We start from the raw sequence: 26,996 nt of genomic DNA, 5'->3' as shown, positions 1-26,996 counted from the left end.
AAATTCACTCTACATACAAAATTTGTATAATTTAAACAATTTTTTTTGCCAAAAGGTTGTTTAAAGAGCAACATAATAATTTAAAAGCGTATAATTTTATGAATAATTAAATAGATCATTCAATTTCTGCCGTTAGATTATTAATTGATGATTAAAATTAGGAAAAAAAATAATCGTGGAGTGTTTGAATCTTGTGAATTAGAATAATCAAATAAAATTTAAGGCGATGCTTATTACGGTGGTCGATAAGGTTTCGTTCCTGGAAATCAAATTGCAATTTTGCACAGATGGTTTTTGGGGTCAAGTTTTTTAGGATATTACTTTTAAGAGTTCGACAAATAAACGCGCATAAAAGACTTGAGGATAACTTAATTCATCTAGTAGAGTCTTTTTGTTTAAATAAAGTTTGGGATAGTTTTTTTTTAATTCTTTAACAACTTTATTCAAGATTAAGTTAAAATATTTTTATTATTTCATAAAATTATTTAAACATCTTCATTAATCATAAATCGTAAAGCAACGCTAAACCTTTTATGATACAACTGTTTTGGAAAGAAAAAGGGTTAACTATTTGAAAGTTATTTTTATCACATCAAGGTATTTAAATATATTGAAAACACGCATTTTAAACAATTTTTAGCAGATAATTAAATTCCAAAAGTAATACTCGTGGCATGATGATAAGTGAGTTGGACTGTCACAACCCAAGTCCGCTCCCAAGAACAGAGGAGCGGAGTAAAATAAAAAGAGGCCATTAGTAGTGACAGGTCCAATGTCCCAGAGCCCATCGACTTCGGCTTAGGCCAAACAACAGCTACAACCAAGGGAGCAGGAGCAGCAGAAATCACACCAACGGCAACAGAATCAGCAGCAGCAACAACAGCAACGGAAGCAGTAGAAACTGCAGAAACACCAGAAACAACCACAGGCCAAAAAGGAAAAAAATGCTACCAATAAGGACCCATAGAGTTGACCTGGACGACAGAAAACAGGTGTGTAAGTCGGCCACTAAGGGCAAATTTGTCATAAAACTCACTGACGATGTCCATTTTATCGGGGTCAAGCCTTTTACTATGATGAAGTCCAGGCAAGGGGGTTATAGACTGCCAATGTTTCTCGAATGAATCGAATCCCTCGAACATCAAGCTGTAGTGTACACTGGGACACATTAAAAAGGCACGACGACATATTACAATGTACAAAGTGACAGAGGTGTGGCCATGCCAAAGCCAACTGCAATATGCAGTTGCGCTGTGTCAGGTGCTCAGAAACAAACAACGAAGGAGAATGCAAGCTGGGGAATGATCGGGCTGAGGATTTGACCCTGCTCAAGTGTGTCATTTGTGGAAACCAAGGGCACCCGGCTAACTATATGGGGTTGCCCTAAGGTCAGGCCAGCCAAAAGGAGTCGAACAGTTCGACAGGCTCCAACACAAAAATTCATGGATCCCAAATTTTCCTACGCCCAAATGGTGTCAGGGAATGGGAACAAGAGACAGGCTCCACCAACGGTTAACGAGAGAACTTAACATTGCATATAACATCCTCCTTTTTTTCAAATTCATTTTGATTACTTCAATCTTAAACCTATCTTAAAGCTAGACAAAAATTCATAAAACTAGCCTAATTAACCTTAACTTACAACTAACTTAATAGTCCTTAGTTTAACTAAAACACTTTTTTAACTTCAATTTAAATTTTATTTATTGTTGTATTTATTAGAAAATTTGAAGAAAAAAAACTAATATCAAGATCCTTTTTTATTTTTACTTAAAACTGCTAAAGATAAGGTCCTTAACATAAAACATAAAGCTAACTTAAAATACCTATTGTACCTATAAACTACTAAAAACTAGAAAAACCACAGCAGTAAATCTAACTACATAGCATATTTGTTTTTTCATATTTTCTTGTCTTTTTTTTATTACATGTTTTTCTTTTTTTTTTGTGCCACCATGTCTATTCTTAAACTATAAAACAAGTATGTAAGTCGGCCAAGGCCTAAAAATCAATCCCGACTACCCACTATTAAGTGCCCATTGAAGCCACCAAAACTGGTTCTCCCGCTTCACCCTATCAGTTCGGTCCGTTTGACTACAGCCCTACTGAACCGAAGGAACTCTGCTTCGCCTTGTGCCATGACGTCACGATTGTACGGGAGTCGCCTATCCACAGTTCGTCGTCTGACGTGGTAGATTAGCGGAACTGCCAATCTATACTGTATCAGACCGCATCTATCTAAAAAGAGGAAAGCTTCTGGTGGAATGAAGCCGCTGAAACGTGCACTTTCAAAATACTCGTCGTTTTGATAAAACGCCAACATTAAATTATCGGTCAAAGACATAGCTCTTGCAATGTGACCTCGAACGATGTTTATCACCAAATCTTCAATTCTGTTGATTCAAGCCCCGTTGTATAGGACCTCGCTGGAATAGTAATGCATGTAGGAAGATTCGGCTGTTCGATATAAGTTTGTACAGCTTCGTAAACACTGCCGCTCGAACACCCAAAACTTCTCCATCTGGGAAGGAGCAACGTTGAACCACACAGGACAACCATAAACGATCATTGGCCGTATGAGGGCCATGTAGCAAATTACCTTCACTCTGGGGCCAAGCCGACTGCTAAAAAACAGCAGTTTCGTCAGAGCGAAGGCTCCTCTGGCCCTGGTCAGAGCAGCATTTATATGTCTGTCGAAATATAAATACTGATCTAACCAGATACCGAGGTAATTCACTACACTTTTGTTCGCTAATGGCTGCCCGTGAAGGTCAACGATGACCATCTTGCGTCAATTCTTACACGTATCCCTCGTGGCCCTAGCCAACGGAGTCCGGAACAGAATTGTCTCTGACTTCTGGACATTTATTTTCAGTTTCCAGTCGTCGCAATATCGCTGAATCTTGTCGAAATCACGCTGCAAAAGAATTCTAATAACCTCAACCTTTCGGGCCGTTCTGTACGCAATTAGATCGTCGGCGTACGCAATTGCCTTTGTAAGACTACCTATCGGATCGCTGGTGTAAATGCTGAAGAGAATCGGCGAATTCACCGCTCCCTGTTGAAGACCATTTTTAATTGAGAATGTTGTGGTAGAAGTTACATTGCCACTTTTGACAACAAACTTTCTACCGTTAAGCATATCATAAAGTATATACAACAATGGCTTGCTTATGCCAAGCCTGCTCAGTTTTAGGTAAAGACCCTCTAACCATACGGTGTCAAAGGCCTTTTCCAAATCAACCAGAACAGCACCTGTGCATTGTTGTTTGGATTTATTCCATTGGATATCAGAAACGAGTTTAGACGCAGCATGAATTGTGTCATGACTCGCCTTGAACCCGAACTGTTAATCCGGAATTATTTTGTTGTCCGCAGCCCACTTATAAGCCAGAGCCCTATTGATGATCTTTTCGAAAAATTTGCTGATATTTGGAAGAAGACTTATCGACCGAAGATTTGACGGGTTGGAGTTGTCCTTTCCTGTTTTCGGGAGAGGATGAACCACAGCGGTCTTCCAATGCACTGGATAAATTCAGTGCATTGTTGAAGAGTGTGGTGTAAATGTCAATTGCTTCCACCGGTAAATGTCTCAGCACAACGTTGGATATACCATCGACTTTTTATTTTTTATTGAATTGAAGATGAGCTGAAGCTCAACCTTCGTCACTAACAAGGGACTTGCGCTCGTTTGGTAAAAGTAATTAAGTAGGGCTCTGTTTGCCAGGTCGTGGTTGGGGCGAATGCTTACATTCGCCTTGTACACTTGCTGGAAAGCAGCTCCCATCGCCTTTACTTTTTCCTTCGGATCTTCAATTATATAAAAGTCATCAGTCCATTGCACTTACCATCATGCCACGGGTACTACAGTTTCATCTTTTATAATATTAATATTTTATAGAATATAGTTTTTAATATTAATTTAAAAAAAAAAAAATCCTTTAGTTAGTTAGAATCATTATTTGTTTGTTAGATATTTAAGGCTTAATAAGATTCTCATTTTTTCAAATAGCTTTGATTTTTGAAAAGTTTTTTTGTCTGGACTTCATTATATTTTTGAAAACGATATCCTTACTGGTTTCTGCGTTATTAAAAAGCTCGAATGGCAAACGTATTGCCATGCGTATGGACGAACAGGTGTACTCAGAGACTTCGAACGTATTTAAAAATGATGTAATTATACTACAAGGACCTTGAAACGTCAAAAATACACCATTTTCACTTCCACAAATCAATACGATTACAATAACTTTAAAACCGAAGTTTATAATGGTATCATTTGGCACAGTCATGGTGGCACTTAACGAGAATAAGTTTGCAGCATTATTTCAAAATGCAAAAACATACATTTCTTACACAACAATTACCTGGTACAATATTGTAGATATGTAGCAAGTACAACCATTAACTTTTCTTTTCCAAAATATTTTCAACACTTTCTACTTGTGTAGTGTTTAACAGAGCATAAATAAGTTCATTTAAAAGGAAAAACTTCAAAACGAAAAATAAAAAATAAAAAAACCAAAAACAAATATAAAAAATCTACCTTCCACTTAAATTGATTTATTTCCATTCAATAAGTATCTTATGAAGTGTTACATTCCTCCTTCTTACCAACCCGTACCTCATCTTAGTTGTTATCATTTATTTACCTAAAGAGTTATTATAACGCCATTACAAGTACTTAAACTTACATATATTATAATTATTATTTTGATGCATCATAATAAAATAAAACCTACTCAATCAAGTGGAATAATAATAATGGATAAAGAAAGTTTTCCAATCTCCTCTCACTCATGTAATAGATACTTCTTTACTGTAAGTTAATAGTGTAATAAAAATGCATAAGAAAAGTATGTATCTAATATACAAAACTATTTGCATAGGGAAATCATTACGAAAAATTATTTTTATTTAGATACTCGTACAACAAAAATTTGTTTATCAACAAAAACAAAACAAAACTGAAGAAGAAGAAGATGTTAATAATCTGAGAAATTATAGTAAATTGTTGTCTGGAGGAAATTACAACCGCAAAACGACAGCACCCGAAGACCGACCCATCAACCATCAAGGTCTTATAAACACCTTTTAATGGCAAAAATAATAACTTCAGTTTTGTAGTTTAGATATTTATCTTCCACGCCTTGGTTATGAATTATAGTCGTAGTCGTTGGCTAATCACGACAATGGCAAGTTGTTTAGATATATGTATAAGTGTAGGACCGGGCTATAAAGTGGCCTAAAGAGGTGCATAATGCCCCATTGTACTGCTACTATTAAGTTTCGCAAAAAGTTAAGATACATTTTTAAATCCGGAACGATATAGATCTCACCAACGAGTTATGAAAAAGACTTTAATTAAATATAAGTAAAACTTCACTAGTCCATAAAATATAGTTTTTTTTGTTTGCCCCCCAAACAAAATAATACTTATTTACAGGATTAAGATGCCCTTAATTCGAATATTGCCTTTAAATTTTTCTATCACACCACAACAACCAAAAACGGTGTTTTTAAAGCTAAGGTAAAACACTAAAAAAATAGATTAACAATAAATTCTATGATGACTTTGCAAAACACTAGATACATTTCAAATTATTATAGTTTATCATTTATTGCGAGTCTTTATTCTGCTCTATACAAAGTTTTGAACTAACCGTGAATTTAGAACTTTCACAGTTTTGAACCATATTTTTTGGAGTTAATTTTGATTGCTGGTTTCCACTTAAAACCTTTATTTTAACTATTTTCTCAAGTTTAATACCCGTTTTCAACAATATTTTTATATTTTTCAATATACAGTCGACTCTCTCTAATTGAAACTTTTACGGGATGTTAAAACTAGTTCGAGTTAAATGTTTTTTTTTTTAATATTTAACTAACTTATTACTGAAAGGCTATGTTTTACACCGAACCCAAAACCCGGTTTTCGCGAAATTTTCGGTTTGAGCCGAAAAGCGACACTAAAAACTCTAATTTTCTCATACAATTTTGGTACGCCACAAATTTTCGCATACCACAAGTTTTATAATAAAACCTCTCAAAAACTAGTAGCAATTCAAAGATGAACTAAACAAAGAAACTTTTCGAAACATTCAGCGCTCAAATAATTATAAAAAAAGCTGATGGTTGCTGTCAATAGAAATATTTAATTTAATAGCAGTTTGAAAAAAAAAGGTGAAAAATTTGGTTAAATCTAAATATCTTAAGGACCAAAACGCTAGAGACTTGAATTAAATTGTATATAATATATTGTAACGTGGTACCAAACGAATATATTTTTTGAAAATAATCCAATCAATGGTTTTTTTTATACATCAAAAAAACGTTGTCACTTCGAAAATTTTACGAATACAAAACGATTTTATCTCCAAAACAATTTTGTACAGCGAAAAATAAAGTTTTTAACATCTGGTAAAATTTTGAGAAAAATCTAATTGACAGTTTTTTTTTCTAAATAATAAAAACCTAAAAAAAAACATTACTCAAAGTCTTTCAAAAAAAATAAAAACTTGAAAGAAAATGTAACAAAAGTTGGTAAAAATTGTTTTTCGGCAAAAAAAAATTTACAAAATTTGAGATTATGGCTTCCAACTTATTTAACGTAACAAAAAATATTGTTTTTAACATTGGGGAAAATTTTGAGAAAATGGAATTGATAATTTGATTACAAAAAATAAAAAATTTAAAAAGAATAAATAAAAGTTGGAAAAAATTTATTTTCGACTCAAACATCCTTTCAAAACTTTGAGATATTGGCATTAAACTATTTTTATCTTTTAAAAAATTTATTTTCGACTCAAACATCCTTTCAAAACTTTGAGATATTGGCATTAAACTATTTTTATCTTTTAAAAAATGTTGTTCTCAACACTCAGAAAAATTTTGATTAAAATTTAGTTGACAGTTTTTTTACAAAAAATAAAAACCTAACAAAAAAACAATACTTAAACTTGGTTAAAATTTACTAACGACTCAAAAAGCTTTTAAAAATAAAACATATTGTCTTCAAACTCTATTTATTTCACAGGAAATATTGATTTCGATATTCAGTAGTTTTTTTAATTAAATTTAACAGTCCGTTTTTCATAAAAAAAAATAAAATCTACAAAAAATAGTACGCAAATTTGGTAAAAATGATGTTCGGTTCTTGATGACTCTCAAATTGAAATTCATCCAATTTGTAAAAATTTAAGAAATACTTCTAAGGTTGGTAACATTTTTTTTCGATTAAAAATCTATTTAACAAAACTAGGTTTTAAAACAAAAATTTTTCTTTTTTTGAAAAATATTTTTGAGAATTTTCATTTTTAAAGAATAATTCAAGAGACAACTTTTTTAACCCAACACAAAAACATAAAAACTGTTAAGCAAGACAAATAGACAGATGGGATGGGTATTTGGAATTTATCATTGTGGGTCGCATTCCAGGCTCTTTTTTGGAAATATGAGCCGTTTATTTTGAAAGTGACATAAGTCACTTTTTCAAAAAAATCGTGTTAATGGCAGCACTAAATACAATTGAACGGTATCTTTTCATTTTTAAAAAAATTGCACTCAATAAGTTGAGAACTATTGAGATTTCTTCGAGAGCCTTACTTACTTACTTAAGGTGGCGCTACAGTCCGGGGCGGACCTGGGCCTCAACCAACAAGCGTCTCCAGCCAGCTCGGTCCCTAGCTAGCTGTTTTCAGTTTCGCACGCCAAGTTGGTTGAGGTAGTCTAACACCTGGGTGCGCCACCTGAGTCGCGGTCTTCCTCTACTGCGCCGTCCCACGGGATTGGATTCGAAGACCTTCCGTGCTGGAGCGTTGATGTCCATCCGCTCTACATGACCTAGCCATCTAAGCCGTTGGACTTTAATTCTGCTAACTAGGTCAGTCCGTACAGTTCGTCGTTATATCTTCTCCTCCATTCTCCATCTATGCGTATGGGACCAAAAATCACCAGAAGAATTTTTCTCTCGAAGCATCCTAAGACGCTCTCATCTTTCTTTGACAGGGTCCAGGCCTCAGCGCCATAAATGAGAACCGGGATGATGAGTGTTTTATAGATGGTAATTTTAGATGCTCGAGAGAGGACTTTACTTCTCAATTGCCTTCTAAGTCCAAAGAAGCAGCGATTTGCAAAAGTTATTCTTCGTTTGATTTCAGCGCTGGTGTCGTTGTCTGTGTTAATAGCGGTGCCTATTTAGACAAAGTACTTAACTACCTCAAAGTTATAGCTGTCCATGGTGACGTTTTGTCCAAGACGTCGTCGGTGTTCAGTGTCCTTTTTTGATGACAGCATATACTTGGTCTTGCCCTCATTGACCACTAAACCCATCTTCTTCGCTTCCGTCGCAATGCTCAGAAACGCTCCACTGACATCACGCTTTGATCTTCCAATTATGTCAATATCATCTGCGTATCCGAGTAATTTTATGGATCTTTGGAAGATTGTGCCTCTAGTGTTGACGGTTGAGTTTTGCACAATTCTTTCTAGAACGATGTTGATGAAGTCGCATGACAGTGCATCGCCTTGTCTAAAACCTTTTTTGACATCAAATGCATCGGTGAGATCTTTTCCGACCTTGATAGAGCAGCGGGCATTCTCCATCGTCATTCTGCACAAACGGATAAGTTTGACAGGGATGCCAAAACTAGACATTGCTCGGTAGAGCTTTTCCCTATAGATGCTGTCATACGCCTCTTTAAAATCGATAAAGAGATGGTGGGTATCGATTTGAAGCTCCTTGGTTTTTTCCAAGATCTGCCGTAGTGTGAATATTTGGTCGATAGTGGACTTTCCTGGTCTGAAGCCACACTAATAAGGACCAATCAGGTTGTTGACGAATGGCTTCAGACGTTCACATAAAACGGCAGAGAGTATCTTATACGCAATGTTAAGGAGACTGATGTTTAGAGTTTAGAGGGTCTCCTTTTTTATGTATCGGGCACACTATGCTGAGATTCCACTCATCGGGCATGCTTTCTTCCGACCATATTTTGCAGGTGAGTTGGTGCATGCTCCCTACCAAGTCATCGCCAGCTGCTTTGAATAGTTCGGCGGTGATGCCGTCAGCTCCAGCAGCTTTGTTTGACTTAAGTTTAGATATAGCTATCTTCACTTCGTCAAGGTCGGGTAGGCGGAATTGTTGATCTGCGTCGCCGAGGTTAAGTGGTTCTATCTCCCTTACAGCGGAATTCGGTTCGTCATCGCCGTTATGTAATTTGGAGAAGTGATCTTTCCATATTCTCAGCATCGACTGTGGTTCTACTACGATGTTCCCTTGATCGTCTTTACAGGCTTCAGTTTGTGGCTGGTACCCTTGGGATGTTTTTTACCTTTTGGTAAAATTTATGAACCTCATTCCTGTTGTGACATCCCTCTATCTCCTCGATCCCGCGCTTCTCATGCTTTTTTTTTCCGTCTAAGAAGCCGGTGTTCCTCTCTCCTCTTCTGCTCGTAGAGCTAGCGAGCAGCTCTAGTCCTTTTGTGCAGCGCCGTTTTGTATGCCTCTTGTTTAGCTGCGTGAGCTTGCCGGCATTCGTCGTCAAACCAAGGGTTTCGCTGTGGTGGGCGTGCGAAATTTAGCACTTCAGAGGCGGCATCTCTGATGGCTGCAAGGCAATGTTGCCACTGGTTTTCAATGCTTAATGCAGGAAGCATAAGAGGTTATTAGAGACTCGATCGGAAAAGGACATGGCAGTCTCTTGCGATTGTAGCCGTCTAACGTCGAATCTTCTCACAGTACTTCCTTGTTTTGGCTTGGATCGGGATATCCGTAGCCGTACCTTGGCTACAACGAGGTAGTGGTCCGAGTCAATGTTGGCCTCTCGGAATGTTCGGATATCCTGGATACTGGAGAAGTGTCGTGCGTCGATCGCAATGTGGTCAATCTGGTTGACGGTTGATTGATCAGGAGATTTCCATGTCCCCTTGTGGATATTAAGATGCGTGAACTGCTACCAGAACGTCTCGCCCCGCAGCGAAATCAATCAGCCTGAATCCGTTGTCGGAGTTGGTTTCGTGCAGGCTGTACCTCCCGATTGTGCCACCAAAGATGTCTTCTCTTCCTAGCTTGGCATTAAAATCTCCTAAGACAATTTTAATGTCATAGCCAGGGCACTGCTCATATGTCTTGTCCAAGAGCTCGAAGAATATGTCTTTGGTGTCTTCATCTTTCTCCTCTGTTGGGACATGCGCGCATATTAGGCTTATGTTGGCGAATTTCGCCTTGATGCGGATTGACGTGATGCGCTCGCTCACACTGTTGAAACTCAAGACTTTTTGCCTGAGCCTAGTTACAACAACAAATCCAAACCCAAATAGACGCTGTCTTTGTTCTCGGTAGCAGTCGCCGTAGTAGATATCGCAGTCTTTTAGTTTGCGTTTGCCCGGTCCATCCAATCGCACTTCTTGGATGGCTGTAATATCTGCCTTGCAGCAGTTTAGGGCTTCCGCTAATTGTTCGGCTGCACGTGGTCTGTTAAGGGACCTTACATTCCACGTACATATCCGAAGTTCGTTGTGCTTATTTCGTTTGCGTGGGTTGTTAACAGTGAATCCGTCCGTATCCGAGGCTTGTTGTTGCTTCGAAACTATGATGTTTTTTTAAAGAAATTGACTGTTGGATTTTTATCAAAATTTACTGAATGTCGGAACAATATTTTCTTTGAAATACAATTTGAAAACAAATTAATTACAATTTGAAAAAAATACGTATTAAGTAGAAAGTAAATTTTTACAAAGTTTTAGTAATTTTGCAGTTTTTTTTTATTTTTAATATAAAAAGCTGTCCGTTAGAATTTTCTCAAAATTTTACGAGATGTCAAAAACGTTATTCTTCGTTGCATACAAGTATTAACATCCCATATGAAGTTATTGTAATGGGTCCGATTGAATTGAAAACTTTGACATTTCTCAACGTTTCAAGGTCCCTAGAGTCGATATAAAAGCTTTTAAAAAGATGTCTGTACGGGCGTGTGAACGTAAGTTCGTACGTCCGTACGTTCGCGACGTTTTTTTCGTCTTCCATTGCTCAAGAACCAGAAGAGATATCGATTTCAAATATATTTTGTCATACAGATAATAAGGCAGAAAGATGCAGAACGGCTCTCAAGAGAATTGCGTTTGTGGTTTATTTACCATACCAGTTTGAAAAAAAAGGTGACAATTTTGGTTAACCCTAAATATCTTAGGAACCAACGACGCTAGAGACTTGAATTAAATTTTATATTATATAATGTAACGGGATACCAAATTAATATATTTTTGGAAAAAAATCCAATCAATGGTTTTTTTATAAATCAAAACTACTAAAAAAAATGTATCAAAAAACAGTTTTGTGCAACGAAGAATAATGTTTTTGACATCTGGTAAAATTTTGAGAAAAATCGAATTCAAAGTACTTTTATAAAAAATAAAAACCTAAAAAAAAACATTAACCAAAGTTGGTTAAAATTAAATTTCGACTCAAATATCTTTTTAAAACTTTTAGATATTGGCTTTAAGCTAATTTTATCTTTTAAAAAAATATAGTTGTCAACATTCATTAAAATTTTGAGAAAAATCGAATTGTCAGTTTTTTTACCAAAAATAAAAACCTAACAAAAAAACAATACTAAAACTTGGTAAAATTTTACTTCTGACTCAAATAGCTTTTCAAAAATTAAAAATATTGTTTTCAAACTTTTTTTATTTCACAGAAAATATAATATTTTTTTCGATATTCAGTAATTTTAAACAGTCCGTTAAAATATGCAAAAAATAGTACTCAAATTTCTTAAAAATTTATGTTCGGTTCTTGACATCTCTCAAACTAATTTCATTCATTTATTCATTGGTAAACATTTGTTTTCGAATAAAAATCTATTCAACAAAACTAGACTTTCAAGTTTTAGACTTTCTTTATATGAAAAATATTGTTGGTAATTTTAAAATTTTTAAGAATAATTCAACTGACAACTTTTTTAAACAAACACGAAAACCTACAAACTGTAAAGCAATAGTAAAGCAGTCAAATCACTCTGTCTTCGTGACCAATTCACGTCCTTAGCTCAGCGTGTGATAATCATGCCATAAAACCGCTCGGGCAGAATATCGAAAATTATGTCGTCATTGTCAATATCATCCAATTCAATCCAAACGAAGCGGGGGATAATCGACCTATCGCGATCATATTTTACAGAGAGTACGGATTGATGACGCCTTCAGCCCAGAATCCACACCAAACTGTAAAATTGGGCCTCATTGCTAAAGATGATTTTTTGATTAAAATTGAGATCAACCAATTGCTTCAAAATCCAATTAGAAGAAAACAACGCTGCGTATGGTTGTGTGGTTTCAACTCCGGAGTCGTTTTCGGCAAATTTTTTTTTTTAAGAAATTAGTGTAACAGTGATTTTATAAAAAACAATGTAAACCTTCAAAAATCTCTGCTTTAAAGTCCCGAATACCTCGACAAGAATCACCTTAAACCTCAACAAGTCATTGCATAGTTTTCAAAGTCTAATTACTTTGGGTCGCACCCCAGCGTGAACAGTGGTAACACTGAACCCGTGCAAGAAAATACAAACCCTCCACTAAAGAACATCTTATTTCCGTACCTGCCTTAAAATTTGTTGATAGAAAAATACACGTTCCATATCCGACAGAAAAATCTTGCGAATCATTTTAATGTATCTACGATAAGATTTATTAATCGACTTACTCTACGAAAAAAAAAACAGATACTTCTTTTTGGTAGGTATGGTAAATTAATGCCGCTTGACCAATGTCATTGGACCTTTAAATCTCCGTGTTTAAGTGACCATTAAAGAGAAATTTTAATTTTCAATCTGAAACACAAATAACAACAAAAAACTGATATTGACTCGTCTAACAAGTTGGATGTAGTCAGGTATCCTGTATCAGTATCAGGTAGAGATTTTCCCATCGAAAATGCATCCCTACTCAAAGTCGTAAATTATCGGATGCATTTATAGGTCTGCTGCATCCTGCATTGTCTTTTTCATTCTTCACTCAAGGTACGAGGTCTTTGACATAATTTAACATCATCCCAAAAGGAGACAATCAAATTTTATTAGAACCAAATTTAAGATGCATCCAAGCAATAAACAAAATTATAGAAACATATTTGCTGTTGGTCTATCAAAGAGAAAGGGGAATAATCATGAAACTAGTTTGAATAATTTGCTTTGAAAGACCGAAGCTCTATGAAAATGATGATGATGACGACTATCAGCTTCATAGAGGTGAATCCAACAACAACTCTGTACGTTTTATCACTGCACCAAAATCTATCTATTGGCTAACGGATAGACGGATAGACAACACAAAGCTTAAGATCGGGTAAACTAAGTATCTATACGGGTATATGAGCTCGACAACCTATCTATATCTATGTCTAAGTAGTCTACTATAAGCTTCAACTAGAGCTCAAGACCTAGTAGAGCCAATGGTGGTGTCGGACTGATGATCTGCTCCAACAGTGTTGTCAGAAGTGTATTGTCTTTTGGTGCGATCGGCGGCGGCGTGGCATACAACTTGAACGGTTCAGGAATAGTGTTGTGGCATTTACTGCCGGTAAACTAAAAATTTTAAATTATTTAAAAACGAAAGAAAAACTAAAATTAACAAAAAAAATAAGCTCTATTGTTTACTCGTAGCAATATACAATATTTTACATTACGTGATTTGTTCATATTTAATTAGGGTATAGTGCAATATGTTTGGTGTTAGAGCAATTTGTTGCTCGTTGAGTGTTTCACTGCTACTGCTTCTGCAATTGTTCGGTAGCAGTAATGGACTTGCTCAGAAAGAATATTTTACATCGATAGCTGGTCTTGAGAAACTTTTAAGTACCGAGGTCTTTTTGATGTCTCATTTGCAATCGTACGTGGAGTCCATGAGTTCACAATTGGAAATGTTGAAGGGGTGAGTAGAGTAGACGCGATGCTGATGGTTGATGGTGGAATTTAGTTTAAATGTAAAAAAGATTAATATTTTTTAATAATGTTTTGGGATTGTTTTGTCCGAGTTATTTATTACAAGGTAGCTAAGGTTGAGGTTATCTATCAAAGCAGATGATGAATTAGTTGTGTTGCAGTTCTGTTTATCGAATCAAAAAGTTTTAATAACAAATTGATTTAATTTATATAAGATTTAATTGTATAAGCTACCGATTTTTAAATGAAATGAAGTCAAAAGAAATTGAAGTACCATGTATTTGTCTCAAAAAATGTAAACGCAATTTCATTTCTCAAAAAAATTCTATTTCATTACAGAAAAAAAAAATCGAAAAAATTTAATAAAAACTTTCGGCTCGTTTTTGAGAAAATTCAAATTTTCAATTTTTGATCAACAGATTTGTAGGGTGACTGCTGCAATTTAAAGGCTTAAAAGAAATGAAAAAAAGAGGCTGGGATGCGTCCCACACTGATAACTTCCCATCCCATCTATCGATTTGTCGTGCTTAAAAAAGTTTGTCTATATGTATCGTATCAATTTTTACCAAATTTGCGTACTATTTTTTGTGAAAAAAACGGACTGTTGGAATTTTATATAAAAATTACTGAATATCGGAAACAATATTTTCTGAGAAATAAAATAAGTTTGAAGCCAATATTTTTAATTTTTGAAAAGCTATTTGAGTCGAAAATCACTTTTTACCAACTTTTATAAATTTTTTTAGGTTTTTATTTTTTGTAAAAAAAAAACTGTTAATTCGATTTTTCTCAACATTTTGCAGAATGTTGAAAACAATTTTTCTTATAAGATAAAATAAGTTTGAAGCCTAAATTTCAAGTTTTTTAAAAGATATTTGAATCGATATTCAATTTTTAATAACTTTGAGTAATAGTTTTTTTAGATTTTAAAATTTTATTAGATGGCGAAAACATCATTCTTCGTTACACAAAACTGTTTTGGAGATGAAATCATATTTTAGTCGTAAAATTTTGGAGGTGACAATTTTTTTTTTTTTCAGTTTTTTTGATTTAAAAAAAAACCGTTAAATGGATTTTTTTCAAAAAAATATACTTCCTTGATATCACGTCACAATATATTATATACAATTTAATTCAAGTCTCTAGCGTTTTTGGTTCGTTAGGGTGTATTAAGGGGTTAACCAAAATGTTCACCTTTTTTTCAAACTGCTATGGTAAAAAAACCATCTACGCAATTTTCTTGAGAGCCCTTTCTGCATCTTTCTGCCTTATTATCTGTATAACAAAATTTGTTTGAAATCGATATCTCTTCTGGTTCTTGAGCTATGGACGACGAAAAAAATGTCGCGAACGTACTGACGTACGTGCATACGCACGCACAGACATCTTTCTAAAAATCTTTTATTTTGACTCTAGGGACCTTGAAACGTGGAGAAATGTCAAAATTTTCAGTTTGACAAATCGGACCCATTACAATAACTTTCTGTGGGAAATTAATAAACGTCTAAAGCGAATCGGCTTAAAACGTTAATTTAAAAGTGAACCCAATTGGCTCAATTGTTTGGGATGTAGCGGCGAGGACAAACAGACAAACGGAAGGTATCGGAGTAACCAATTTTTTCAGCTTTTTGAACATCGTAATGTCATGTTTGATTTAAATCTTGAGTTCAAAGTTTTTTATTTGACACCTGTCAAACTCAGCTGTCATCCGAAGCGTAGTCAAAAGTTATTTATTTAAGATAATGGATTGCTTATAATTGAATACATTTTTTGTTAGGAAATTTAAGGCTAAAAACATGTAGGTTAGGTAAGGTAAGGTAATAGTGGCTGTCCAAGATGGAAACGCACACACTTAGGCCAGTTTAATGGCCCATTGTGATATCACATGCATCTTGAGGCTTCCATCTGGTGTTTGCCTTCTTCATAGCGCCTTGCATTAGCAGCAGTTAACAAGTAGCGATTGGTATGCCAGTACTTGCCAAACGTGGTAGCATGGGCTATACTGTACCGTTCCTGCTGTGCCATCTCCATTAGAGATGATCGACAGTTATAGATTGTTATAGAGTTTGTAGATGCAGAGTGCAGAGACTTGATAGCGGCCTGGCTATCAGAGAAAACACGGATATCAGATGTTGATATCACGTTTTCTTTGAGCCAGGACAAGACTTCTTTATCGTCAAAAGTTCCGCCTAGAACACGCTTCAATGATTGGGAAGGCGGAATGAGATACTTAATTTCAGTCGTTCAGAGTACACAAGTCCACGAACCCTTCTTTTGTTTTTGAACCATATGTATGAAAATGGATTGACTCATCCTCCAAGAATGTCCTATCCTCCCAAAAAGATCTGGTAGGTGTAGAAATCTGGAAGTTTCTGTCGAATTTTAGTTGGGGGATGGTGTAGTCTGTGTGCTTTGGAATTGATTCTAAGGACCTTAGAATTACGGAGTGGCCAATGTTGTTGTTAGTCCACTGCGACGAAGCTTTGAGGCAAATAGCAGAGCCTACAGCTATTTGTTTGCTAAATATGTCAAGAGGTGTAAGGTAAAACAAGGTGTCCAGTGCCGTAGACGGCAAGCTGAAAGTTGGACTTTGGCTTTGTAACTTTGAACAAAAATTTAATCTGACTAAGGATTTTTTATACAGGGTTATCCATTTTAAAGTAAACATAAATAAAATACATATTTTAAAATGTTTGTTAACGTGTGAAACACTACACCATTTAAATGACCACCACGCAAATTGTTGCGAGCATCGATTTTTTTGGGGTGATTTTCGACCACTTTTTGACGCATATTTGGTGGCTTCTCAGCCATAACTTTACGAATGTTGGTTTTTAAGTACTCAAGAATTAAAGGCTCATCTGCATAAACACGGTTATGGCCTTTCTTCAATTACATGAGTATTCTCAGAACCCCAAATACGACAATTTTGTTTATTAACATACCCACTGAGGGAGAAATTTGCTTAGTCGCTCAAGAAAATTTGGTCCAACATCGCCTGTTCAAGCACTCATTCGACGACTACAACCGCGACGTTTTAAATGGTAAGCTGACTTCAATTGTTGTCTAAAATGGACTTTATATAGATGTAATGGATGTAGGTGTAGATCCAAATGCAAAACACGCCATAATATAAGACAATCCTACTTCCGAGTACGACCGAAACGTTGATGCAAAGACCTTACAATATCTGTAACCGATCTTTCAATTCTCTTGACAATTTTTCAAACTGCTTGCGTAGTTGGATGATTAATCTCCACGTTATGTGGCTGTGTCAGAATCACAATTTTTGTAGTAGGGTTTAACAATTTTAATGCGTTGTGCGATAGTAAAGCGATCTATTTCCCTAAATTTCAGCCTTTCGACTGATAACAAAAAATTGTTGAACAACTTTGTTTAACAGATGTCGAATTCCAAGCCTATACTTTTAAAACTTCAAAATAGATAATCCGTTCTGTAATAAATAAATACTAATAAATTAACACAGTGTTTAAGTAAGGAAGCCTGAGCTTTATTCTTTTTGTTTCATACAATTTTAAAGCCAAAAAACAAATCGAAAAATATTTGAGAGTCATCTCAAATATTTAGATACCTGTTATTAAAAAAAATTAAATTTAATGAGGACTTTATTCCAAGATCACACCTAATTTTAGTTTTGAATAATTAGTATTTTTTGTTGATACCTGGAAATATTAAATGATTTTTTTATTTTAATTTATGTATTTTTCAAATAATCTTATTATGACTTTTTAGTAAAAATTATTATACAACATAACTAACAACATTTAAGCAAAAATCCAGTCCTTCGTGTTTTATTTTCAAATGTTTTGGATTTATCGATGACATTAATATATTTTGCTGTCATGTTTAAAAGGTTAACAATATAAATAAAAAAAAAAAAACTCAATTTCTTTTGGCTTATTATTTATTTCAAAAACATCGCTATCAATAGAATTTTAGTTACCTATAAGATCTGAAAACAAAATAATTTACATTTCCTTTAATCATCAATCGTCAATAAGAACATGAACTCATTTTTAAGGTGCTTTCGAAAATAATTTTAAAGTTGTCAAATTGAAATTGGAAAAACTTAAAAACTGATATAAAATGATGAAATCGTTAAATGTGATGAGCGATTGTCAAATTTTTGAGAGTAAAATGTGATTATCAACGAGCTTTTCATCTATTCAAGGTCAATAACAAAAATTTTAGACGGCTTTAAAAATAATAGCTGATTTGGTATACATAATTACTTTCAAGTCTTCTTTATAATTTTTAAATTCTTTATTTTCGAAAGACTTGATTGTTTGATGTTATAATATTGTTTGTTTGAACATTGCAACATTAAAAACACACACAAAATCTTGTAACATTGTTGAAAGCATCTGCTAATTATATTCTTATTGTTATCAAAACTTCTTATTTATTCAAGAAAACAAGAACAAAGTTCTGTTTTGTGCCTTGTATTTTTACAAAATGTTTCTTAAAAAAGGTTTCATTTTGAATAACCGCTATTTGTGCAGCTGTCACTTGTGAAGTTGCCATCTTTTGACTTTTGATAAGTTAAAACTACGTTGATTAATGAAAAGCCTCGATGAATATTCCATTGATTGAAATTCGAAAGATTTGGTAATGGTTTCGTCGCGGTTCACCGTTCGGTGAATGTATTAATTGGGCTTACAATCAGCCACGGCTATCTTGTGATCAGTCTTGGCTACGTAAGTTGCTCCGAGTAAGTTTCTCATACATAGTTACGCGTAACTAATGTTACTTGTGTAAGTATTATAGCTTAAACAAAATTGTAAACATTGGAAACAAAAATAAACTATAACAAAAATGTTTGTTGCATAAAAACAACAAACAACAAAAGAAAGATTAAAAAAAATACAGAAAGATTTAGGAGAGAAACTAAATAGATATTGAAACTTTTTGGGATGCTTGATGGTCTGCTGACGGTAGGTCCAAACTGGCTTCAGCTGTCTACGATGTTACCAATTCGTGTGAGGACCTCGGATGCATACAAATGAGGTGATGGCCTTACGGATTGATATTTGTTAACTTTTCATAGGAAGTTATTCTAATGGGTCCGAATTGTCGAATTGAAAATTTTGACATTTCTCGACGTTATTTTAGAAAGATGTTATTGGCGAGCGTGTGTCCATACGTCCGTTCCTTCGGGAGTTTTTTTTCGTCGTCCATAGCTCAAGAACCAAAAAGATATCGACTTCAAATAAATGTTGGCATACAGATAATAATGCAGAAAGATGCAGAAAGGGCTCTCAAGAAAATTGGTTGGGTGTTTTTTTACCATAGCAGTTGAAAAAAAGGTAAACATTTTAGTTAACCCTAGAGACTTGAGTTAAATTATATATTGTAACGTGATACCAAATATTTTGGAAGCAAATCCAATTTACCGTTTTTGTTAATAAATTAAAAACACTGAAAAAAATGTTTCACTTCGCAAAATTTTATGACTAAAATATGATTTCATCTCCAAAATATTTTTGCGCTACGATGAATAATGTTTTTGTCATCTGATAAAATTTTGAAAAAAAAATCGAATCGAGAGTTTTTTTTATAAGAAATAAAAACCTAAAATAAACATTACTCAAATCTGGTAGAAACTGAATTTGGACTCAAATATCTTTTCAAAAACTTGTGATTAAGGCTGCAAACTTATTTTGCCTTATAAGAAATATTGCTTTCAATATTCTTAAAAATATTGAGAAATATCGATTGACACTTTTCTCACGAAAAATAAAAACCTCAAGAAGAAAATTAATAAAAGTTGGTAAAATTGACTGAAATATCTTTTCAAAACCTTGAAATATGGGCCTAAACTAATTTTATCTTTCAAAAAAGATTGTTGTTAACATTCAGTAAAATTTTGAAAACTTTTGTTGACAGTTTTTTTACAAAATTAAAAACTTTAAAGAAAATTTAAAAAAAATTGGTAAAAATTGAATTTCGATTCAAAAATATTTTCAAACATTTTAGATTATGGCTTGCAATTAATTTTCACTGATAAGAAATATTGTATTTTATATAATTAGCATTTGAGAGAAATCGAATTGTCAGTTTTTTTACAAAAATAACTTGATTTTTGGCTCAAATATCTTTTCAAAACTTTGAGATATTGGCTTTAAAATACTTTAATCTTTTAATAAATATTGTTGTCAAGATTCAGTTAAATTTTGAGAAAAATCTAGTTGACAGTTTTTTAACAAAAAATAAAAACTTTAAAGAAAGTTTAACAATAGTTGATAAAAATTGATTTTTGGCTCAAGAGATATTGGCTTGAAACTACTTTCATCTTTTTAAAATATTATTGTCAACGTTCAGTAAAATTTTAGAAAAATCTAATCAACAGTTTTTTTTACAAAAAATAAAAACCTAACAAAAAAACAATTCTTAACCTTGATACAAATTTACTTTCGACTTAAATAGCTTTTTAAAAATTAAAAATATTGTCTTCAAACTTTTTTATTTCAATAATCCAATTTTTAAAAATTTAAGAAATGCTACTAAAATTGGTACAAACTTTTTTTCGACTAAAAATCTATTTAAAAAAATTAGAATTTTTAAGAATAATTTAACTGACAACTTTCTTAACCCAAAACGAAAACCTACAAACTTTTAAGGGGGTATTCTGGTCTATAAATTAAAAAAAATCGATTTTTTTTTCTCTTCATATTTTCATAGTTTAACTATTTAAGAATATGTCTACGAGAGGATTTCCCCAAATTCAAATTATTTTCGGAGAAATAAGTATTTTGCTGATCAGCCATCCAAATCGGTTGGGCTGCAACTAATAGAACAAAAGACATAATGGGTACTTTAAACGCGTTTTTCTCAGAACTGTCTTTTTGAATCTGATACCCACGATTTCTCAGGTTCTGCCGAACCGATTTACTTGAAATTTCAAGAGAGTCTTCTTTAGGGACTTGTCTACGTCCGGAACTACGGCCATGCCCCAATTTTCATTTTTACTATTTTTAACAAATCGAAGAATGTTCAAAAAAATGGTAATTTTTTTTTATTTTTCTTTAGACAGTCGCCATTTTGAAAAAAATAATGTTTGTAACTTTTCCGTAGTTCCAGACGTTGCGACATTATTGTAGATTAATAATCATTTTTAGTTTTTGATTTCAGATTTCTAGGAGAGTTAAAATCGTGGGTATGGTCACGCCCCAAATTTTTGAGACGCACCACTTCATCAGCTGATAACTAACGGAATTTTTATTTTTTTTTTACTTTTTTATTTTTTTTTTTCTTCTTCCTAAATGTAAATAAATAATGTATACAAAAATTGATGGTAAAATTGTTGCTTGCTTTTTTCTACAGCACTTCAAAAATTACCTAAAATTCATGTCTCTAGACCAGAATACCCCCTTAAGTAAGACAAATCGACAGACAAACCCCAGACTGTTTTTTTTTAATTGCGACATTTAAATGAAAACCTTTTAACTTCCCATGGGAAGTAATTGTAATCGGGTTAAAAACTTTAAGTTTTCAATGTCCCTAGAATCTAAATCAATAATTTTTAGACAGCTGTCTGTGTGGCGTTTGTACGTACGTCCGTACTATTTTTCGGCGCCCATATTTCAAGAACCAGTAGGTATAACCACTTCAAATAAATTTTGTAATACACATAATAGTACTAAAAGATGCAGACAGAACTTTAGAAAAATTGAGTCGGTGGTTGAAGCAAAACATCTCACGAATCAAAAACAGTAGCGTCTTCAATAAAATTTTATATAACATTGAGGAAAAAATCAATCAAAGGTTTTTTATCAATTAAAAAAAGAAACTAAAAAAAATATTTGTCACCTTGAATATTTTACGAACAAAAAGTTATTTAAATTTAAAAAAAAGAACTGATAACTCCCCATCTTGTTTGTAGATTTGTCTTGAAGTTTTTAGGCCTTAAAAGTTTGCAGGTTTTCGTGTTTTGTTAAAAAAGTTGCAGGTTAAATTATTCTTAAACTTTTCAAAAGTATGCATATAATGAAATAGTTTAATTTCCAAATCTCTTTTTGTTAATGAGATTTTTCATCGTAATCAATTTTTACCAATTAAAGTAGCATTTAATTAAATTTGTTATTTCTTATAGAAACAAATACAAATTGGATGAATGATATTAATTTTAAGCCAATATCTTCAATTTTTCACCAGATATCGAGAACTGAATATATATTTTTACCAAATTCGTACTATTTTTTGTAGATTTTATTTTTGCACGAAAAAACGGACTGTTTGATTTTTATACAAAATTTACTTTATGTCGAAAACTATTTTCTCTGTAAAAGGCAATAAGTTTGAAGCCAATATTTTTAATTTCTGAACAGATATTTGAGTGGAAAGTAAATTTTTACCAAGTTTTAGTAATGTTATCTTTAGGTTTTTATTTTTATATAAAAAAAATCAAATTGGGTTGTCTCAAAATTCAAAGCGATATCAAAGTTTTTCAAAGATATTTAAGTCAAAAATCAATCATTACCAACTTTTGTTATTTTTTTTGGTTTTAATTTTTTGTAAAAAAAACTGTGAATTCGGTTTTTCTCAAAATTTTACTGAATATTGACAACAATTTTTAGTTAAAAGAAAATATCTCTTAGTTTTGAAAAGGCATTTGAGTCTAAATTCAATTTTTACAATTCAATTTTTATATTTTATAAAAAAAACTGTCAGTTCAATAAAATTTTCGTAAAATTTTCGAGGTTGGCAAATATTTTTTTTTCACTTTTTTTGATTTATAAAAAACTCCGTTGATTGGATTTTTTTTTCCAAAAATATACTTGTTTGGTAACACGTTACAATGTAACCAAATAATAACCAAAATGTTCAACTTTTTTTTTTAAATTGCTATGGTAAAAATACCAACTTCGGAATTTTTTCGAGAGTCCTTTCTACATCTCTGTGGATTATTATCTGTTATTATTATTTGTATAAGAAAATTTATTTGAAGTCGATATCTCTGCTGGTTGTTGAGCTATGGACGAGGAAAAAAACGTCGCGATCGTATGAACGTACGTACACACGCACGCACAAACATCTCTCTAAAAATCTTTTATTTTGACTCTAGGGACCTTGAAACGTCGAGAAATGTCCAAAACTATTAAAATTTTGCTAAAAATTGACTTTCAATCAAAATATCATTTTAAAAATTAAAGAATAAAGAATTTCATAATACCAAAAATAATAGTTTTTAAGTAAATATTTCATAAAAATCCAACTGTTAGGTTAAGTTTTTTTTATATTTTTTTTTTAAATATTTGTGCTAACTTTTAGTTTATTTTTTAGAAAAATTTTGTTGACAACTTATTTTGCAAAACACCATAAAAAACAACAAACTGATAATCCCACCCTCCCTTTTTTAACTATTAAATCATTACTTATAAAATGTGGCTTTTTGTTTCGAGTTTTATTTTAATGTAAACATTTTTTCGGAGAAATGTTAAAATAATGAGTATTTAAAAATACAATTTGTAAAACTTGCGTAAGTTACCAACACCGCTTGTGATTAAACTCATTCAGGTTCTCGAGAAAAAACATGATTTGGTCAAGAATTGGCTACCAGTAGGCTGATATCCTTTTCCATTGCTTACTTAATTACTTTATCTTAACAATAAATAAAATATCTTTTGGTTTCTCTCCAAAAAAATTTGTCGTTTCAATATAGAAATAAAATTTCTTGTTCAATTCATTTGGCTATACTCAGAAAAAATATAATTGCATGTCTTGAACTTTCATTGAACGGCAATCAAACACATCACTTTCTTATCAAAGTTATTAATTTCGATCAGTGTAGCTCTCGTGCAATTTTTTCACTACTAAAGATTGATTGAAGATCGAATATTCAGCTGATAAGATTAGAAATGACAATAATTTTACTTCTGATTTAATTTTATGAAGTAAAAGGGGCTATAGTTTTTTAATAGAACTTTAACAAGATTATGAAATACCTTACTTCCTAGAAAAACAACAGAAGTTTACATTTCTAAGAATTGTTTTGTAAAATTACTGATTATAAAACTTTTATCATTTTTAGGGAAATTGAAGAAATCGAAAGAGAACACGAACTCGCTGCCAATAATCTAGAAGAATACCTTACAAGTCCTGTTAATGCATTTCTTCTGATCAAACGATTGGATACGGATTGGGCTCTTTTTGAAGATGCAATCGATAATGGACTTGCCCGAAAATGTATGTCCGATTCATTTCATTTTATTATTAAACAATTTATTAAAGTGATTCATTTTTTTAATCTAATTTGTAGCTTTCCTAAAAGCCGTTAAATACACTCGTGAAAACTTGAGCTTCCCTACTGAAGAAGATTTGACAGGCTCAGCAGTTGCATTAGTTCGACTTCAGGAAACTTATCAGCTCGATGTTTCCGAACTATCTGCTGGTATTCTGAATGGTGTAAAATATGGGTAAGCCAATATTTCTTCATTACCTACTTCAAACTTAATCCTGAATAAATTTGTATTATCCAGATCACCAATGTCTTGGCAAGATTGCTTCCAACTTGGTCAGAAACTGTTTATGTTGAAGGATTTCAATCACACCATTCCATGGTTGAAGGAGTCTTTCCAAAAACTCCAAGTACAAGAGTATTTCAACTCGAGTGAAACAGTTGGCTTCCTTGAAATGGTGGCTAGCTATCATGCTCAAATGGGAGACTTCCAAACTGCCCTCGATCTAAACACTAAACTTCTTGAGCTCGAACCCGATAGAGAATATTCTTTGGATTTTAGAAAATACCTAAAGATAATGATCGAACAAGGCCATGGATTAGTCGAGCCCGAGTTAGAAGATGACATTATGAGGCCATATAAGCTTACGGAAGAATTCAAGACCTACGAAAAAGTTTGTCGGGGTGAAGTCAAACAATCACCAACTGAGGAGAGACCACTTCGGTGCAGGAACTTCCACAGAAATGTACCGTACCGCCTCTTGATGCCATTCAAAATGGAAGAATTGAACTTAGATCCGTATGTGGTTGTGTTCCATGATGTCATTAGAGATGCTGAAATCGAACCAATTAAGGAAATTTCTAAACCCGGTATGACTCGTTCGCAAGTTCGTGCTAACGACGGCGATGGAACGACAGCGACTTTATACAGGACCAGTCAAAATACCTGGCTGAAATATCATGTTCTACCAGAAACGGAGACACTTAGCCGTCGGCTAGGAGATATCACTGGATTGGATATGGATGCAAATGAAGAACTTCAAGTGGCGAACTACGGTATTGGTGGACATTATGAACCTCATTTTGACTTCTTCGAGAGAGACGACGCCTTTCAATATGAAGATGGAAACAGGATTGCCACAGCAATATTCTATGTAAGTTTTCTTTTATTTAACTTGGTAGATTTTGAGTTTCTTAAATTCTAACTTCATATTGATCCATTAGTTATCAGATGTAGAGCAAGGTGGCGCCACAGGTTTCCCATTCTTGAAACGAGCAGTTCAGCCCAAAAAGGGAAGTCTTATGTTTTGGTATAATTTGCATAAGGACGAAGAAAAAGACTACCGCACAAAACATGCTGCCTGTCCTGTTCTTAAGGGATCTAAATGGGGTAGGTTTTTTGAAACTTTCTCAAACCCTTAAAAAAAGAAATGTCTGATTAAAAAAATTATTTCGCTTTTCCAGTTGCAAATGTTTGGATTCGAGTGAGAAAGCAAATGTTCACAAGGCCCTGTGGCTTAGAACCAGATCATGAGGTGTCCGATGGATATGGAATTATTCGATAGTTCAAAAGTATTACAAAATTTTGGTTTTAAGTCTTATAAGTTTCGTTTTAAGAAAAATGTATCATTTTTTTGAATGGACAGTAAAATAAAAATGAGAAAGTAAATAGTATTAGCACTTTCATTGATTCGTTTTTCAGAATACATAATTTAAAATAATACGTAAAAATATATTTCCACAATTGAAAATAATAATAAAAGGGAAATTGAATATTTGAAAAATATTGGACCAATTGGTAACGCTTAGCAATATTGAGCAGTAGTATTGAAGCATTAACTTCTAAATTGGGTATTGACATAGTTTTGTATTTCTGAGCAATGATTATATAGATTTTATTACTGTATTATGCTTTAAATGTAAACATATAATTCTTTAAACGTCTTATAAGAGTAATATAGGCCTACAATTAGCTACAAAAAAGTGGAAACACAATGCGAGCAATTAGGAAGGGAAGACTGGATTTTGAATGTCTGCATATTGTAATAAGTGGAAAATGGCTTCAACATTCGGGCCAGTCAACACCAGAAGGAGTGTGTGCTGAGATTTTCGCTGAGATAAACCACCTGACTCAGCTGGTCAACGAGCCCACTCGAATATCGGACGTGTTAGGTCGAGCAGAAAACACTCTTGACTTGTTTCTTACCTCTGACCCTGGTAAGTACACTATTAGTGTTCTATCTCCTCTAGGCACATCTGACCATTGTGTCATATTAGCGAATTTCTCGTGTAAAAACTCTCCAGTTAAAGAAAGAGCTCCTAAAAAAACCGTTTGGCAATACGAGAAAGCCAACTGAGACGGTCTCAATAATTACTTTAGCATCTTTAACTGGTCACGATACTTCCTCGATAGTGACGTTGACGCCAGCGCTGATATGATCACAAGTTTGATTCTCCTGGGAATGAGAACTTTTATCCCGAATAGGGTTAAAAGCATCAGACCAAAGGAAAACGCATGGTTCGATGCGAGCTGTAAAGAGGTTATTAGGGTTAAGAAGGTAAAATTCCGTTGTTTTAAATCCAATCCAACTGAGGAAAACCGGAATAAGTTCAAGCAAGCCAGGAAGGCCTGCTGCAACGCCCATATTCGACGAACCAAATTTTTACATGACCAAAAATTGCAGCAAAAAATATTGCAATGTCTCAAAGGCAGTCAAAATTTTTGGTCATTTCTAAAGAATATGAGGAATTCTTCCTCTTCCTCGGTTCCTACGCTCGTTGTGAATGACACTCCATTTGTTAAGCTTTTTAGAGAAAGCAAATCTCTTTGCTAGGCAGTTCGCCGCCAATTCAACTCTGCC

The 26,996-nt window shown here is 33.5% G+C and overlaps 1 protein-coding gene across 1 annotated transcript; it reads left to right on the top strand.

Moving 5' to 3' along the window:
* The first annotated feature begins 13,454 nt into the window (after window positions 1–13,454).
* On the top strand, window positions 13,455–25,809 carry LOC129941770 (prolyl 4-hydroxylase subunit alpha-1-like). Its single transcript, XM_056050496.1, has 7 exons — window positions 13,455–13,575; window positions 13,705–13,926; window positions 23,989–24,143; window positions 24,217–24,373; window positions 24,437–25,289; window positions 25,360–25,525; window positions 25,600–25,809. Exons 2-7 carry the CDS (start codon window positions 13,718–13,720, stop codon window positions 25,698–25,700), a joined length of 1,641 nt encoding a protein of 546 aa, XP_055906471.1. The 5' UTR covers window positions 13,455–13,575; window positions 13,705–13,717; the 3' UTR covers window positions 25,701–25,809.
* Window positions 25,810–26,996: the final 1,187 nt, after the last annotated feature.

This window comes from Eupeodes corollae, chromosome 1, assembly GCF_945859685.1.
Source record: "Eupeodes corollae chromosome 1, idEupCoro1.1, whole genome shotgun sequence".
Taxonomy (NCBI): Eukaryota; Metazoa; Arthropoda; class Insecta; order Diptera; family Syrphidae; genus Eupeodes; species Eupeodes corollae.
The sequence above is the reverse complement of the archived record's forward strand: the minus strand, read 5'-3'. Positions and strand labels throughout refer to the sequence as shown.

What these genes read in the sequence shown, in the direction of transcription:
- LOC129941770 (XM_056050496.1), top strand. Translation starts at nt 13,718, where the DNA reads ATGTTTGGTGTTAGAGCAATTTGTTGCTCGTTGAGTGTTTCACTGCTA. An exon ending in CAATTGGAAATGTTGAAGGG is followed by an intron (nt 13,927 to 23,988) that starts GTGAGTAGAGTA and finishes TATCATTTTTAG; the next exon opens with GGAAATTGAAGAAATCGAAA. An exon ending in TTGCCACAGCAATATTCTAT is followed by an intron (nt 25,290 to 25,359) that starts GTAAGTTTTCTT and finishes TTGATCCATTAG; the next exon opens with TTATCAGATGTAGAGCAAGG.